Source organism: Adiantum capillus-veneris, chromosome 10, assembly GCF_014529385.1.
Source record: "Adiantum capillus-veneris isolate H3 chromosome 10, ASM1452938v2, whole genome shotgun sequence".
Taxonomy (NCBI): Eukaryota; Viridiplantae; Streptophyta; class Polypodiopsida; order Polypodiales; family Pteridaceae; genus Adiantum; species Adiantum capillus-veneris.
The window spans coordinates 25,486,430-25,502,900 of record NC_140940.1 but is presented as its reverse complement, the minus strand read 5'-3'; the positions used below and the strand labels follow the sequence as shown (position 1 = coordinate 25,502,900).

Below are 16,471 nucleotides of genomic sequence, written 5' to 3'. Positions count from 1 at the left end.
TCAACCTTTCTCCCTGACCTCTTAATCTCCGATCTTAGGGAATGTACATATAAAGCTTTATACTCAAAAAAAAAAAAAAAAGAGCAAGAGCAATTAGCAAACGAGTATGCACATTAAAGTCAAAACATTGACTCAGACCTATACATGTCACATCTGGTACAGTGAAACAGAAACCTATGCCATAAAACACCTTTGATCCTCATCACTTGAGTGATGGAGGGTAAGGTAAGATTAGTACGATAGAAGTGTTTCTGTTTTAGAGTTGAGTGATTAGCAAAGTTCTCTTTTCCCACTGATGTGCCTCCTAGAGGTAGTCCTTTTGTTTTCTAGTGTTTACAGGAGCGTGTTGCTATTGATTGGATTTGGACCTTCATGGAACCTTCAAATCAAGCGCGACCATCAACACAAACAGGTGTTTCTTGTCCATTAGCATTGCCCTTATCTTTTTGCATCTATGATTGTCTGCTTTGATTGTGATTGGTAGCATAATATTCAGCGCATTTGCTTAGTATCAAACATTTAATTCAATGTAATGTTTTGTCATAATCACTTGTTTAGGTGTAAAAATCAAGCAGTCCGACTAAGCTAGTTTGACCAAGCTAGGTATTAGAAATCTTCTCTTAATACCATGGGGAATGCCTTCCTAATAAGCAATGGTTACTTAGGTTCTTAATCCGATTTAGGCAGCATTGTATGAAATGTACTAGGGCTTTCTAGTGGGCTTAACCCTATTGACCTTTAGCTTAAGTATTATAAAGGGAGTTTACTAATGTGATGAGCCTGGGGAGTGTAACAGTGTTATATGGCCCCCCAAAGTTACAAAATTTAAATGCTGAAAATGAATAAGCAAAAAATCAAAGTGCCACAATGTAAAATTTTAAGCTGGAAGAGAAATCCCTGCTTAAATTGGTACTTCACTCACATGTATTGCCTATGGTACTAGAGCCCTAGAGGTTCCCAGTGTGGGCGCTTTTCCTTGAAAAGCAAAAAACCCAAGGCATACAAAATAAGCACACACATCATAATTGAATCAATGTGAAAAGACCTTGGGGGGTCAAAGAAAAAGTAATCAGTCAGGCGATGATTTCATGAGAAATTCCTTTTATGGTAGCTTAACTACAAAGTCTTCTAGATATAGCCTCTAGTCAGCCCTCGAACATGAATACTTGGCTCTCGCGATTAAACAACTTAATTGACCACAGAAAATTAAGAAGCTTACCCATGGTATTAATATTCGATCTCTAGTGCCTTTCGACCGTCAAATTAGCGACCCCAGACTTGTTTAATTTTTTACCTATACATCTGTTTTTGCATTTGATTACATTGCAATTTAATGTTCATTGCTACCAAATTGTTTGAAATTCTTTTACCAATCAATGTGTCTACCTAAAACTGCATATGCTTTTTAAGAGAATGCAATTACTGTGCCAATGTTGTTTGATTTTGCAGTGACTGAAGAAGGCTAAGGACATTCATCTCAAATGCTCTTCCACCTCGACGAACCAGCTTCAACTCAATAGCTTCCGAGGACGGAATCTACATCAGGAAGGGGGGCATGTTAACCCTCACGGCACACGGACACCCTATGATCTATAAACGTTGTATTATTTAGAGTCAGGTACCGGGCTTGTCGGACCAATAGGGAAAGGTAGAGTGATCGTCGATGAGAGGCGCACTTTAACTTGGACATTCAAGGGATTAGTTGGCTAAGCATGGGCGCCCAAGTCTGAATGGGGTGAGCTCCTATAAAAGCCAACTAAACCTAATTTTTACTCATTCTCTCATTTGTGCAATAGAAGAGTGCTCTTGCTCCATCTCCATCTTCTTCTTCTTCACCTCCTTGTGTGTGTGTGTGTGAGAGAGAGAGAGAGGGAGAGTGTGTGTGCGATCGAGCATTACGAAGGCACGACGGCGGCGAAACGGTTGAGCGCGGCACGACTGCAGCTTCTTCTTCATCGCGGCGAGGAATCCACCACGAAGGCGAGCGTAGAGCAGTGAGTGACACACCCTTTGTTTCCTTGAGCTTGCTAGTTTAGGCTTGTTGTGTGCTTGGAGCCGTTTGTGGCTCGCACACGGTGTATTGGCAAGTCCCTTGCTTCGACAGTGCGGCAAGGAGCGCACAACAACTATTGTAGAGTATTTTGTGAAAGGAGATTGTGATACTGATGTAGATGCAAAATGGGCTTTTAGTTCAAAGTACACTTATGATCCTTATGCCCATGATGTATGTATGTCAGTTGTTGTAGATTCTCATGTGTGGTACTTTGACAGTGGTGCTACAAAGCACATCACATCACATAGTGACTCGTTTATCTCTCTCGAGGTTATCCGTCATGGGAATACAATCACTTGTGTTAACAATGCCTCTTATCCGGTCAAGGGAGTTGGAAAGATTGTGCTGACCATTGTGAATGGCAGTTCTTTCACACTTGTTGATGCACTTTATGTACCTGGGATCAAGAAGAACCTTTTGTCTGTATTTGCACTTGCTAGACTTGGCATTGTTGTCAAATTTGTGGATGAGGGATGTACAATTCATGATCTCAATTTTGGAGATGAAATTGTTACATTTGGTATTTTGTGTTGTGGACTATATAAGATCACTTTGTATGACAAGTGTGGGAAATTTTTTGCAAATGTAGTTGTGGATTCAAAGACTGTTTCATATGCAAAACTTTGGCATGCATGTTTTGGGCATTTGAATTTTGCTTGCTGCATTTGTAGAAATATGATATGGTTGCTTCTTTTCTACCTCTTGAAGCACCTGTGAAGCATGTTTGTGGTGCAACATTCAAAGTTTCCAAAGGATGGTTTAGTAAGGGCTACATGTAGGTTGCAGCTTGTGCATAGTGTTGTTTGTGGGCCCATGCAAACTCCATCCTTGGGCAATTACCTTTACTTCGTGACTTCCATTGATGATTACTCCAGGCATGCATGGGTGTATCTTCTTAAAGCTAAGTCTGAAGTGTTTACGTGCTTCAAGAAATTTTGGCTATGGCTGAAAATGTCTATAAATGTGCTATGGGCACCCTTCGTTCAGATCGAGGGGGGAGTATATGTCGTGGGATAAAACACCAATGTACAGTGCCATATATGCCTCAACAGAATGGTGTTGCTGAAAGGAAGAACATGTCGCTTACAGAGATGGAAAAATGTATGGTCAAAAGTCAAGCTTTGCCACATTCATTGTGTTTTGAGGCCATTCATGTGTGCTACTAATGTACTTAACAGGTGTTCTACGAAAGCTTTGTAGTCTATGACTCCTTATGAAGCATGGGATGATAGGAAACCATCTAATGATCACAAGCGTGTTTTTGGTTTGGCTTATGCTTTAATGCCACAAACATAGAGCAAAAAATTGGATGATAAGGCTGTCAAATGCATTTTTGTTGGTTATAGTACTGAAAGCAAAGACTACACGTTATACCATCCACAAACAAAGCATATCTTTGTTTCACGAGATGTTGTGTTCGTGGAAGATTCTGCTCAACCTTCGTTGTCATGTACTAGAGACATTAATGTAAGCTCACACGAATTTATGATAGTTTGTTGTCTCTTTTTACTAGTGAAAAGTTGAATGTAAATTCAAATGAGGCAAATGTACAACCTATGGGGTTTTTTGAAAATGTTGCAAATCATCCTATTTCTGATGCATAAGTACACGATGTACTTGATGTGGAAAGGGCTGAGAATGAGCAGGCTAGAGGTATGCCAAAATGGTTGGTGCATACTTTGCGTGACAATTAATTGGATGCACCTTTGTCTAGTCATACTCGTTCAAGTTCTTGCCATACATCTTATGCATCATATTGTTATGCTTTGATTGTTTCTAGTTATGTGATGTGGAGGAACCTCTATCTTTTGATGAAACACAGAATCCAAAAAATTGGATGGCTGCCATGCAATTAGAATATGATGCACTTATAGAAAATGACACACTGACTTTATGTGATTTGGCTCCTGGCAAAAAGGCCATTGGTATGAAGTAGGTTTACAAGTTGAAACGCAAGCCGGATGGTGAGATCGATCATTGTAAGACTCGACTTGTTACAAAGGGTTATGCACAACAAAAAGGCATAGATTATGAAGAGAATTTTGCTCCCACTTGCCGTATGACTACTGTGCCTTTTATATGTGCATCGTTAGCTCATTTTGGATGGGGTGTACATCAATCACACATTGTTACTGCTTTCTTGAATTGTGACATATTTGAGGAAGTTTATGTAATGCAACCTCACTGTTTTGCCAAGAGAGGACAAGAGGATAAAGTGTGCAAATGTAAGAAAGATTTGTATGGGTTGAAGCAATATCCTCATGCTTGGTATGAGAAAGCTGGCACTCATTTGGTCAAAGAGCTTTCGTAACAATCCATCAGAAAGCACTTTGTATGTAAAGCGTGAGGGTGATGTACTTCTCATTGTCATTCTTTATGTTGATCACTAGATCAAATGAAACACTTATTGTTGAATTTAAGACTGATTTGAATGCTACTTTCAAGATGAAAGATTTGGGGCTGTTGCATCATTACTTGGGCATACAGTTTAAGCAATGTGATTGTGGTATTGCCTTGTGTCAAACACGTTACATAGAGACATTCCTATGTAAGTTTGGACTTGAGGACTGCAAGCCTATTGCCACTCCCATGAAAACATGTTTGAAGCTAAGTATTCATGATGTTGGTGATCCTGCTGATGACACTCTTTACCAAACTGTTTTTGGATGCCTTATGTATGTATGCAATAAGAGGCCGGATATTCAATTAGTCGCACATGTCGGCAGATTTATGCATAGCCCAAGGTCTAAGCATTGGAAGGCTTTCAAGAGGATCTTTCGCTACTTGAGTAGCACTTTACATTTCAAGTTGTTTTATCCCATGGGGGGTTCATTGCCGCCATACTTACATTCTTTTTTGGACTCAAATTGGACTAGTTGTTATGACACACGAGTGTCCACGAGTGGTTTTTGTTTCATGCTTGACAACTTATGCATATCATGGTTGAGCAAAAAGCAACCTATGGTGGCCACTTCCAATTGTGAGGCTAAGTACAGGGAAGTCTTCACAGCTATGATTGAGTGTGTATGGCTCATACACCTTATGGATGATCTGGGTGTTGGATAGGACATTGCCAACATCATCTACAATGACAGTCAGAGTGCCTTGGCAGTTGCGAGAAACCCAGTTTTTCATGCTCGCACAAAGAAAATTGAGGTGCATTATCACTATGTCAGGGAGAGACTCACAGCAGGAGAGATAAGCTTGGCTTATGTGCCAACACGTGACAACCTTGCTTATCTTTTCACAAAGGCATTGTCTTGTGAGAAGTTTGAAGCTTTCCGCAAAGCTTTGGAATTACTCCCCTTTGTGGACTGATCATGTCCTCACAGCATGGCACTTCCCTATACACTAAGCAATACTACTCTCTGTTGTGTGCCTTGAGCTTCTTCGTCTTCTCCAAGATGTGTGTGTTTCCCTGCAACCCTATTTCTAACAAAGAATCCTTGATAGACTATGCAAAGATGTTATTAATTTGGTTTAAAGAAAAAAGGGAATGCTTTTAAACCTTCAAATCTAATCTCTTAAGTGGCGTGAGATGCATGTGACTTTTTGCATTTTTACCTTTCATGCAAATGATAATTGCTTGTTGATCTATAGGCTAAGAATGAGCATATGGTAAAGTGCTTTTCTGGTCCCTTTTTGGAAAGATGGTTTTTTATAATCAAAGTTGACCATATGCACGTTGACTAAATAAAAAAAGGTTTTCCCAACAAAAAGCCTCAAAATCTCAAATGCAAAATAACTCACTATTGTGAATTACCTCAACACTTATTTGGATGTAAGGCATTGCTCGTTCTTGTGCATCTTTTTCCAAACTGAACCACATTAATTGGTTGTCCATCACAACACACAATTTCCATCTTGTTGGCTCGATCCATCAAATGCATGGACATTTTGGCGCCAAATGGTTGCTCGACTCAAGGTTTCAAGCTAACTTTGGACCCAATCAACATTCATCTCATTGGGGACCTATGCTGAAACTTTGAGTTGGTAGTCATTGGGACCCTTGGCATTTTGTACCTCTTTACAATTATGGGTAGTATGTGCAGGGCTTTGTCATGGCATTTAAAGAGAGAGATACATGGATAAGATTGTGTGTGTGTGTGTGTGTGTGTGTGTGAGAGAGAGAGAGAGAGAGAGAGTAGTCAAGCTTTCCCCCTGCATACCTGCTCAAAAAGGCCATGTAGAAGCAAGAAGATATTGAAGGGTCATGGAGATCACGCTTGGCTTGACATGATACGATTGCACACATGACAGAGACTGGGAGATTAATAATAAAGGTATTAAACGTCTAGGTCAACTATGGGACTGCAACAATGGTAGCTGGAAAGGGACGGTCCAACTAGCTCTACATTATAACCTCAGTGGCACTGAAAGATTACTGATCAACAGAGCCCTAGAACAACTTAGCATGTGGTGTTTGCCGAGCTGTGAATCCAAGCTCGAGTGGAAAGCTTGGCCAAAAAACAGGCATTTTCTTAAACCGCAAACTAAGAAAGTGTACTTATCACTTATGTACTCGGAGGATTGGTTCTTTCCGCTTAACAAGCAGTGGGACAAGGATTGGCTGGAGTCGAGATGGGAGATAGTTGTGAGGAACATATGGCGCCCAAAATGGCCACATGGGATGAAGGTCTTTATATGGAAGGTTTTATGGGGAGCCTTGCCAATTGGGGTGAAGGTTTTCACCAGGGGAATCGGCCCGGACAGATGTTCGCAATGCAAAATGGCTAGCGAAGACCTCCCTGACCTTTTTAAGGAATGCCCAGTGATTTGTGGGCATGGCAGGGAAGGTTTGTAAGTGGGTTCAAAAGACTTTTAAAATAGGATTCTTCAAGCACAATCTCTTCTTGGGAGGGAAGGTGCAACACAAATAGTAAGATTTGGTTACTTCAAACATATTTGGAAGGCAAGGAACTGTCAATTTTTGAGAACACCATGAAAATTGCTAAGTTCACAAAGATAATCCAAGAAAGCCAAAGGGCGATCATCACCATTGGAAAAGAAAGTAACTCTGAAGAGTGGAAGAAGGCCTTGGGTGCCCTGATGAATGACTGACATGAATAAGGAGAGGACTCATATCTTGTCATTGGATAGCTCCACATTGATTGGCTTGTTTAGGCAAAGGTGGGGGCTCATCTCTTGTCATGGGTGCCTCCCCAATCAGTCGATGTGACTAGGACCACTTGAAGCTGGCAATGGCTCGTCACGAGCATGGCAGAAAGTTGTAAATTGTTTGGTTATGATAATATAAACTACTCACAATTGTGAGGTTTGCAAAAAAAAAAAAAAAAACTAGATTCTTAGAGTGAAAAATATAAAAAAGTTATGCACATTGTGTTTTGTGAAAACATAAGCACATATATTATTTACATGTTGAATACCAATCACCTCCATAAATATTCTAGAGTTTGATCAAAGCCGGGTTTTAAGAGGTTTCTTCAGTTGCTTGGCAAGTAAGTGTAAGTGGAAGGTTTTACTTGAGCTGATTTTTTCAAATTTTAGATGGTACGGATACAATACAAGACTGATGTTTGCAAGCACATTTCTCAATTTAGAGTTGATTTTTGAGGAGTACCTTTGTCTATCAAAATTGAGAGATTTCATAGATTTTCGTTATATTAGTGTATTTTTTGAGGGGCAAATGACACTGTTACTTGTCAAAAACGATCAAAATACCCAAAAGCGGGTAAAAATGGCCAACAAAATGCAACTTTGGAATTTCCCATGCATATCTAGTTTTGCTTTTCCTATCTATTTGCACTTTTGTTTTTGTAAACATGCTTTTTTCCCAAACTCTTTCAATGACACTACTACTTCCTTAATGATATTATTGGGAATCTTTGTAGATTCCTCAGCTTCATCATTCTTTCTATTGCAACGTCTTACAGATAGAGAAAATCGAACACAAAACCTTGAGTCTCCAGTAAACTCTCTCGCTAACCATCCAACCCAGCTTCTCATGGTGTCCGCAATTTTATCCTTTACAAATAAAATAAAAAATTCCCCAACTCAACGGCCCATGCTACTGCCACGGCTTCCTCTTTGTCTTGCCTATTGGCTTCACGCAGCCTGCCACTGCTCATCGTCTTGCTTGTTGGCATCACGCGGAGCTTGCCACTGCTCGCCGTTTTGATGCTACCACCATCAAGCGCGTATGGTCCTTGCTACGTCCCAAGATTTGCACTCATTTTCTTTTTCAAAATGGTCCTACCTTTTACTTCCTATTGGGTTTACATTAAATAAAAATCCCCAAAAGTTGGGATATATCCCCCCGCCTCCACGATCGCATCTGTCGCCAACAACAACCCATGACTAGCACTCTCACCTTGTCTCTCGTCAATAGCAGCCCGTGACTAGCAATCTCGCTGTGTGTTTTGCACAACAACAATCTGACCTTGACTCGTGTAAGGCGAGAGATATAGAGAGAGTTGTTTTGCGAAGAAATTTTGCAATAGCAGCAATCTTTGCGCTACCTGCGTCTTCTCTGGAGAGGGAGAAAGAGACCAGCTCGAAAAGGCCTTCGTCTTCTCCTCGCGTTTGGTGAAACTAGCACAAAAGGCCTTGCCTTCGCATGTAATGAAACCAACAGAGGACACGGAACTGTGCATGTGTATTCACGTTGACAGAGGAGAGAGAGCCATGCACAATTTTAAAACTTGGGAACTCACAAGATTGTAGCATGAAAAACTTTCACAACACGTTCGCGGAGTTTTGTAGGCTTTTCCCTTTTCCTTCAATTGTAGCCCTTTCCATTTTCCTTCTCAAACTAAGGTAGTGTTCAAGCTGCCAAGAACGAGGACTCACACAAGGATGTGCAACCGAGGAATGTATTGCAATGTCCGGACCTGCCTTAGCAACGTGCAACCTCACCCCCCGGAAGCTGCAGTGCCAGTCACGTGCAAGCGTTGATCCATCGACCCCACGAATCTAAAGCCATTTAGAGCGCTCCCCCATGGACCCTCCACTTTGGAGGGCCCTTTTCCAAGAGGAGGAGCTTCTCTATAGAATGGACGTACCATATGGCTCTGCTCACAGCAGGTCACAACATGAAACTCATGAACTGGTAGCATTTTCAACCCTCGCGGACCAACAATAGCCAAGATAAAGGCGTTTCACTACTCCAGGAGGTGGTAGAACACCCCCCAACGAAGATGCAGGGGAGGGGCATAGTGAAAATAGGAGAAATGGCGAAGCTGCAGGTAAGCTTATGGGGTGACGCTCAATATGTTCAATGGCCCTCCTACGTATGCGCCTCTAGCGGGCCTATGGGGGAGCCCTCTTAGCTAACCAAGAGCTAGGGATGCAAACAAATCTGTAGCTTTATTACAAGTGTGAATGACATGTGCGTGGACAAGCCATGGCTTGGATTCGCGCCAATGCGAAGTCTGAATGCACCCTAATGAGAGCATTTTTTGAATTCACATATGAATTGGGCCGTGACTGGGAAAAGGTCGGATGACTCGATTGGCGTGCACTCAAGCACGTTCTCCATACGAGATCGGTCGCTTGTTTAATTTTTAGTTGTTGCAAGGCGCACCATTACGCAAGCCTGCTTCTACTTGCATGCATGGCAACGTTTTAACGCCAAATACAGGAAGAGAAATTTTCACGACAATATAGGCCTAGTCCATTTGTCGGGACTTCTTCTTCACAACCCGAGTCTTCAATTGAGCTACCCATTCTATCCTCGACACAGATCTTCTGCAAGAATAGTTGGACTCCTTGCAAGCAGCTCATCCCGTTAAGCTGTGGTTTGAATCAAGCAGAAACAAGGTAAACTCTTGCTATTTGGCAGCTCCTTTCACTTTTTTTCTCTGCAGACTTCAACTCGGTTTTTTGTCAGGCCCTTCAAATGGCCTCCTCTGAGGAGGTAAATGTTGCGGTTATTATGGTTGGAGGTCCTACAAAAGGTCAGTGGCCTTGACTCTACTTTGTGTATCGTTGATCTTCTATCATTCACTGTTTTCCTGCATTACAAGTAAGCAATTGATGCGATTGGTGTATTTTATTTTTGAGTGTTTCAGACATTATAATACATAAGCACAAGCTGAGCAATCTAGTGGTAGTGATTTGTATTAATACCGAGTTACTGATCAAATACACATTTTAATTTTCTCTTACCGTTTGGCACTGCTAGGAACTCGATTCCGGCCGCTTTCCTTCAATCTTGCAAAGCCTCTTTTTCCCTTGGCTGGTCAACCAATGGTACAGCATCCTATTCTCGCTTGCAAAAAGGTATTGCTACTCCCTGGACATTCAATTTGTAGATTTGGTGTTGTTTAGATTCACATATTATGTAGACATTGCAATGCCCAAGTCATCGTGGTCTCCTATAGCTGCAAGTTGGAAAATGTGGAATATCTGGGCATTGTTTAAGCTCTGAACTAGTGAAGTGTCTGTCGGTCAATTGTATGTCAGTGTGTCCCAACTGACCGGTATTGCTACTTGAGGTCGCATCTTTAATGATAAGCAGCAAAACTGCCCATGTCCCATGCGGGAGTCCTGTCAGCATACGGCATTGTACTTATTGAAACATAATCGTGTCAACAACTGTGTTTAACAGAGTTTCATTGAATCAGATTCCCAGCCTTGCTCACATATACCTTATTGGATTTTATGAAGAAAAGGAATTTGCCTTGTATGTCTCAGCAATATCAAATGAGCTCAAAGTTCCTGTCAGGTATATTTTTTATCAGTAAACCATGGGCATAAACAAACGTTCTCAATTCATGAAAATATATCAAATTAAGAAAAAACATGCTACCTTTGTGAACATTCTCTGTTTTGTTGAAGAAATTTTCAAGATGCAAGCGTATCTACATTGTTACTTTGTAGTGTGCTAATTATCCCTATACCTGAAATATTATTTTTGTAAATAGATAATTATTAGTTTTTAACAATGGAGAGTTACTTAGAGTGATCTTTGGGTGAAATAGTTTAATCTTCCAGACGGGTACTTGTAATGCGTCTTAAATGACCATAGTTCAAAGTGAGAAGAGTAGTAGCACTGCTAGTGCCAGACTTCTGCTAGTACAAGCAAATAATTGAAGATAGGTCCAAAGACCTTAGGAATGGTTTTTGTCTTAAGTAGATTTATTTAGTATTTTTATCCACGCTCGAGAATGCTCAAACAAGTCGTATTCGTGGTACCTGCGTCAGAGTAATTGTGTGCTATTCGTGTAGCGTCAGGATAGTTAGAAGTCATTAAATTATTTTAGCCCTAAAGGATCCTTTACTGAGTTGAAGGCCAGAATTTTAATGTCTCAAACAAGTCGTATGTGTGGTACCTGCGTCAGAGTAATTGTGTGCTATTCGTGTAGTGTCAGGATAGTTAGAAGTCATTAAATTGTTTTAGCCCTAAAGGATCCTTTACTGAGTTGAAGGCCAGAATTTTAATGTCTACATATTGTGAACTGGTTTAAAAGGCCTCAAGCCTTCAAAAAATGTGAAGGCTCCTCTTTGTAGCGTGGAGTTTTTAGAAGAACCCAAGTACCTATGATTTTTTCATTTTCACCCTCCAACACCCATCAATTTTCACAGGGAGCCTATTCACAACATTGAGTCCCATCGGTCTTTTATTAGATACTTGCCTCATTTTGTTAAAGAGGGTGCTCACCCACCCCTCACATTCACTAAGGATTATCACCATATGACCATATATGACGGAAAGAGGAATGCACTGATCTCAAGGCATATGAACGGATAGAAAAACGGGCCACATGTGGCCTCTCATGCTTTGAACCCTCCACCTCCACTATGAGAGGTCATACTCTAACCACCCACCTGAGTGGGTTTTCTTGACCCTAAAGGAAAAATGTCGCTCCATATCCTGAAGGTGCTGAGTCAAAAGTAAATCAGAACAAAAATTGTAAACCCGGACATCACATCCAGCTGATGTGGTGATACCATTTCTTGCACTCGACTTCACCTCCATGGATTTGTCATGTGCTCATGGGCTCGATGTGCCACGTGGACATGGTAGATATGTAGTTGCAACATCGTGTGATTGTATCAGCAAGAATCACGAAGCATGATGCACGTGCATTTCTTGACTTAGTGTGTCTTTGCAGGTACACTTCATGTAGGACCAGCAATGACACTTGGCATTGACGGTTTCAAGTGACTTTTACAACTCTCATAAGACCGAGAGAGATCCAATACGTGGTTTGGTTTTGCTAGTTTGTCAAGGTAGCAAGCTTGGCGTCATTTCTAAACCAACCTGATCATAGGTGACCCCCAAGCTTTTGATGAAATCAATGGAAATGAAATTCTCCGTTGCTTCAGGGTCGAAGAAGAAAACTTTGTTGCCTTGTATCTTGCTACAAGCTTGCATAACTCCTTTGACAAAGTGGGAAGAGTTTGGGCACAAATATGAAAACTAATCCCACCTTTGTCTAAAAACAGAAGCCCTCTTGCTGAAGGGTTTCTTTTTGCTTTTGAGTAAAGCGTAAACGTTGTTGTTGAGGTTGATTGGATTGATCTCTAGAAGAAGATTGGGGTTGTTGATCTTGATCCTGCGTAAGAGGGTCTTGAGCTGTTTCAGGCACAAAGACAAGTTTTCCCTTCATAATTTTATAGCCGACGGTGGCATGGTCCATGAGCTCTTGCATAGTGGTTAATTGCTTTGAAAGGCATCACTTCTAGAGCGGGGAAGGTGATCCAATAGTATAGCGCTCACATTGATCCTCCAGGGTCAAATTTTTGAAGAAGGAAACGGGGTGATGTACGGCCTAGAATGTCGGATTGTAATCTTCTATAGTCTTAGTGGCTATCATCTTCAAGTTACCCCATTCTGCTATGATTGCGCTTCAAATATGGATGTGAGATAAGTGCGAGCGAAATTTTTTTTGAAGGCTTGCCATGTCCTTGGAACGTGAGGCTTTGTGGATATAGAACTCCACCATTGCATATCATTGTTCTTAAGGAAGGCAGCTGCTCGAGAATATTGGATTCTTCTGTGTAATTTCAAAGTGAATAGATGTTGTCGAATTGTTGAGAAATTGTATAAGGGTTCCAACTATGAAATACAGGAGGTGGTCGTGGAGGTGGAGGGAAAGGTGGTACAAGAGGAGGTCGTACAACCGACTGACAAAAACACCACCAAGAGGGATAATAGAATCTCTTGATTGGAAGCTCTCGAACTATCGGGTGTTAGGGGAGGTAACACTTGGGGCATAACGGGAGGCATCATGAAATTCCAGAACTATTGTAAATTTTGTAAAACCGGAAAACTGCGAGGATTTCTTGAAAGAAAATATTGCAACTCGTTGACGAGAAACTACAAGCACTCGTCCAATTCCATAGCTTCCAGTTGTATGTTGATGTGAATTAATTTGCTTGTCGGAAAAGCAAACTACTGACGCTTCGATACCACTGTAACACTAAGATCGACTGAAAACAACAGCTGGAACAGAATCAACAACAAAATGTGGCAGGATGTGTTTTCTACCTTCTAACCCATTTCAAAATGCTTTTGCGATTAGAAGGGTCAAGGGTTACTGTTCCCACACTTCTCTCCATTGTTTTCTTGTTACTTCTGCCCAATTTATGCACTTTGCACGGTCCTCGAAGGGTCTTGAATGGCTCTGAAAGGCCACCTTCTTATACAAAACCTATACCTTGCTACTGGCTGGACACAAAACCGTTGGTTTCTAGTGTAAAATACAAAATGATCTCTTGCTTTAGTAAGGTGTTTTTGCTAACAAATCATCTAATTAATAAATGCTATTTTGACCCTTTGATGGTGCATTTCTTGATAATCTTTCAAAGATTCTTTGAGAGGAATACAAATTTTGACATGTTCATAATTTTTGGCCCTTTGAGACTCATTAAATTGTGCATTCATATAAACCGTTCCATCTAACATTTCTTGCATGTGTTGCGGTCATTACTTGCTTTAGTAGGACACAGTTAGTTTTGTTGTTATTTAATCGCAAAGTAGCCAAAAATCAAGATATCGATGGCCATTTTGACCCCACTGCTTGAGGCATTTTCATTCCTTTAGGGTGGTTACAATTGGTATACAGTTGTCAACTCATTAAGCATTGCAATACTCATCATTTACTTCTCTCTGCTTTATCTAGGGATCAATAAGGCTAGGTTGCATGAAGCATCTTCAATTGGGAAATGGCGTGTCTTAGGAAATGTGAAACTTTTTTGCTGGGAAACATTGAGGGTAGGCATATATTATTAGAAAAAAGAAAGACATCTAGATAGTATATGAGACATACATACTAAATATTTTTCTTGGTTGATACCTTCTAAAAGCATGTAACAAGGCAGCTAAATCCTCTAAACAAACTGTAACTGTCTAAGTTCATAATTTGAAGCATGTATATGTTGACAATATACCCGATGGCAATTCAAAGTTGCTAGGTTTAATTTCATTAATAAACAAACTATTAGAAACAAGCCTGATTTTGATATTTGGCTTGTTTTTTAAAGGATCTTAATGTTTTTTAAAGAGTTTTGAGAATTAGGTGTACCCTAGATGATCTCGGACCATGAAATGTTGACAGTCTTGGGAAACGAGGATTTGAAGATTTCTTTGCCAATGGTGAAGTTTTTTGCAACAGAGCAAACGGGCTGATCAATTTGTTACAAACAATTATGTTAACCATTGAGTGAAATCTATGGAGTTAGGCAGGTCTAATGAAAGTGTATCATTTCCCTTAATAGATTCAAGTGAGGCCAACTTGTGTTTTTGTAGACAAAGTGCTAGCAAGCATATATATGCTTATGTGATTAGTCTTTTGAGAATTTATCGATTCTAATTTTTCAACATGGGGTTTAAAACCTATTTCATGTAAACAAGCCTGACAAAAATGTGTAAAAACTGCTTAGGTATTTGCGAGAAGATAAGCCCCACGGATCTGCCGGTGGTTTGTACACTTTTAGAGATTTGCTGATGGAAGACAACCCGGTATGTTTATTTTTGATTATTCAAGTTCTTGTTTCACCATCAATGACGTTGATTTTGGAATTACTTGCCCATTCTTCCTTGCCTCTATGTCTTGACTTTGGTTAGCTTGGTTTCTCTATTCTTTAGTTGTAATGGGGTAACGTCATGTAAAATCCACACCGAGGTTCCTTTTAGTGAGCGTGTCTAGCTCATGACTGCCTTTTTTTCCTTCATATCCAAGTATTTTTCCTTCGCTTGCTTGCCCTTGACCTCTATGTACACAGTACAAGGGTTCCCCGAGATTGGTGAAGAGGACAACTTTGCTAAGCTTTGCTTTGAGCATAGCCGTCTCCATAATGTATTCTTCATCATCCAAATCTGTGATATTGTGCGGGCGGAGAGAGAGAGAGAGAGAGAGAGAGAGAGAGAGAGAGAGAGAGAGAGAGAGAGAGAGAGAGATATTTAATTATCGTCCACGGAGGTCAGATTTGACCCATGGGACCAAAACAAAACATTACATCTGTTCTTTCGGTGGAAGCGTTAGATACATATCAGTTAGGGACTGAGGGTCCATCAAGGGTAAAGGAAAAGGAAAGGATACGGACAAAAAACAAAACCTAGAGGGGGTCAGGTAGAGGAGGAGCTGGCTTGGGAGTTCGAAACTCTTGAATGATGGCTTTACTGCCACGGTAGACTGCCCATTTACCTTGTTTACGAGCTTCGTGCATCTTTTTGAGCTGGCTTGCTTTGTGCTTGAGTTGGTTTGTAGTCAATTCCTCGGCAATCCAAAGCTTTGTCCCCTTGAGGTGATAAGATTGGCGCAACAGCCGCGTCCGTTCTTCTTTGTTCTTGAAAGTGAGGATGCATTGGCCAAGAGGCACACGCCTATGTGTGTCGTTGATCCACGAGACAGTGTCGGGCTCGATATTGATTGGTTGAAGAATGTCATTGAGCTTGACGATGGATTCTTCGAGGGAATCCTCCTCGGTGCACCATGGTGAGGAGAGTCCTCCAATCCTAATTTTGAGGGCAAGGGATTCTTGTATCCGACATTCTTGTAAGGCTGCTTGTATGTCGTTCTCAATCTTCTTATGCGATGCCTCGTTGGCTTCTTTCTGAGTTGTCTTGACAGTCTCGATGAGAGTAGCTTCAACTTCGAGTTTCTTTGCGAGCAAAATTTCCTTCTCCGTTGCTTTTGTATCTTTGAGCTTACATAAGCGTTTTTTCAGTTCAGCATTCTTCAAAGCAAGTTCTTGGATCTAAGCCTCTAGGGCCGTGATCCGTGCATCTTGACGAGCGGCGAGATCTTTCCTGGGTGCAGCTGCCACAGCAAGAAAACTCTTGCGTGTGTCAGAAGTCGGTGTGTTGAAAGAAGTCATGACTGAAGAATCTTTGTTTTGCTGTGCGAAAACCTTTGTCTGTGGCTGAGCTCTACGGTGAAAACCTGCTGTGAGAACTTGCTCTTGTGACTGTTTGAAAATGACCTTAGTGTTAATTTGTGAATGATCTCT

The 16,471-nt window shown here is 41.0% G+C and overlaps 1 protein-coding gene across 1 annotated transcript in view; it reads left to right on the top strand.

The window, feature by feature from the left end:
• The first annotated feature begins 9,287 nt into the window (after window positions 1-9,287).
• The window catches only part of LOC147448568 (uncharacterized), a 108,731-nt gene continuing 101,547 nt past the window's right edge, over window positions 9,288-16,471 (top strand). The window contains exons 1-5 of the mRNA XM_086521141.1: window positions 9,288-9,832; window positions 9,903-9,969; window positions 10,197-10,294; window positions 10,639-10,739; window positions 14,903-14,981. Coding sequence (XP_086377267.1) covers window positions 9,912-9,969; window positions 10,197-10,294; window positions 10,639-10,739; window positions 14,903-14,981 — 336 coding nt within the window. The 5' untranslated portion in view covers window positions 9,288-9,832; window positions 9,903-9,911. The remainder of the gene's footprint in view (window positions 9,833-9,902; window positions 9,970-10,196; window positions 10,295-10,638; window positions 10,740-14,902; window positions 14,982-16,471) is intronic.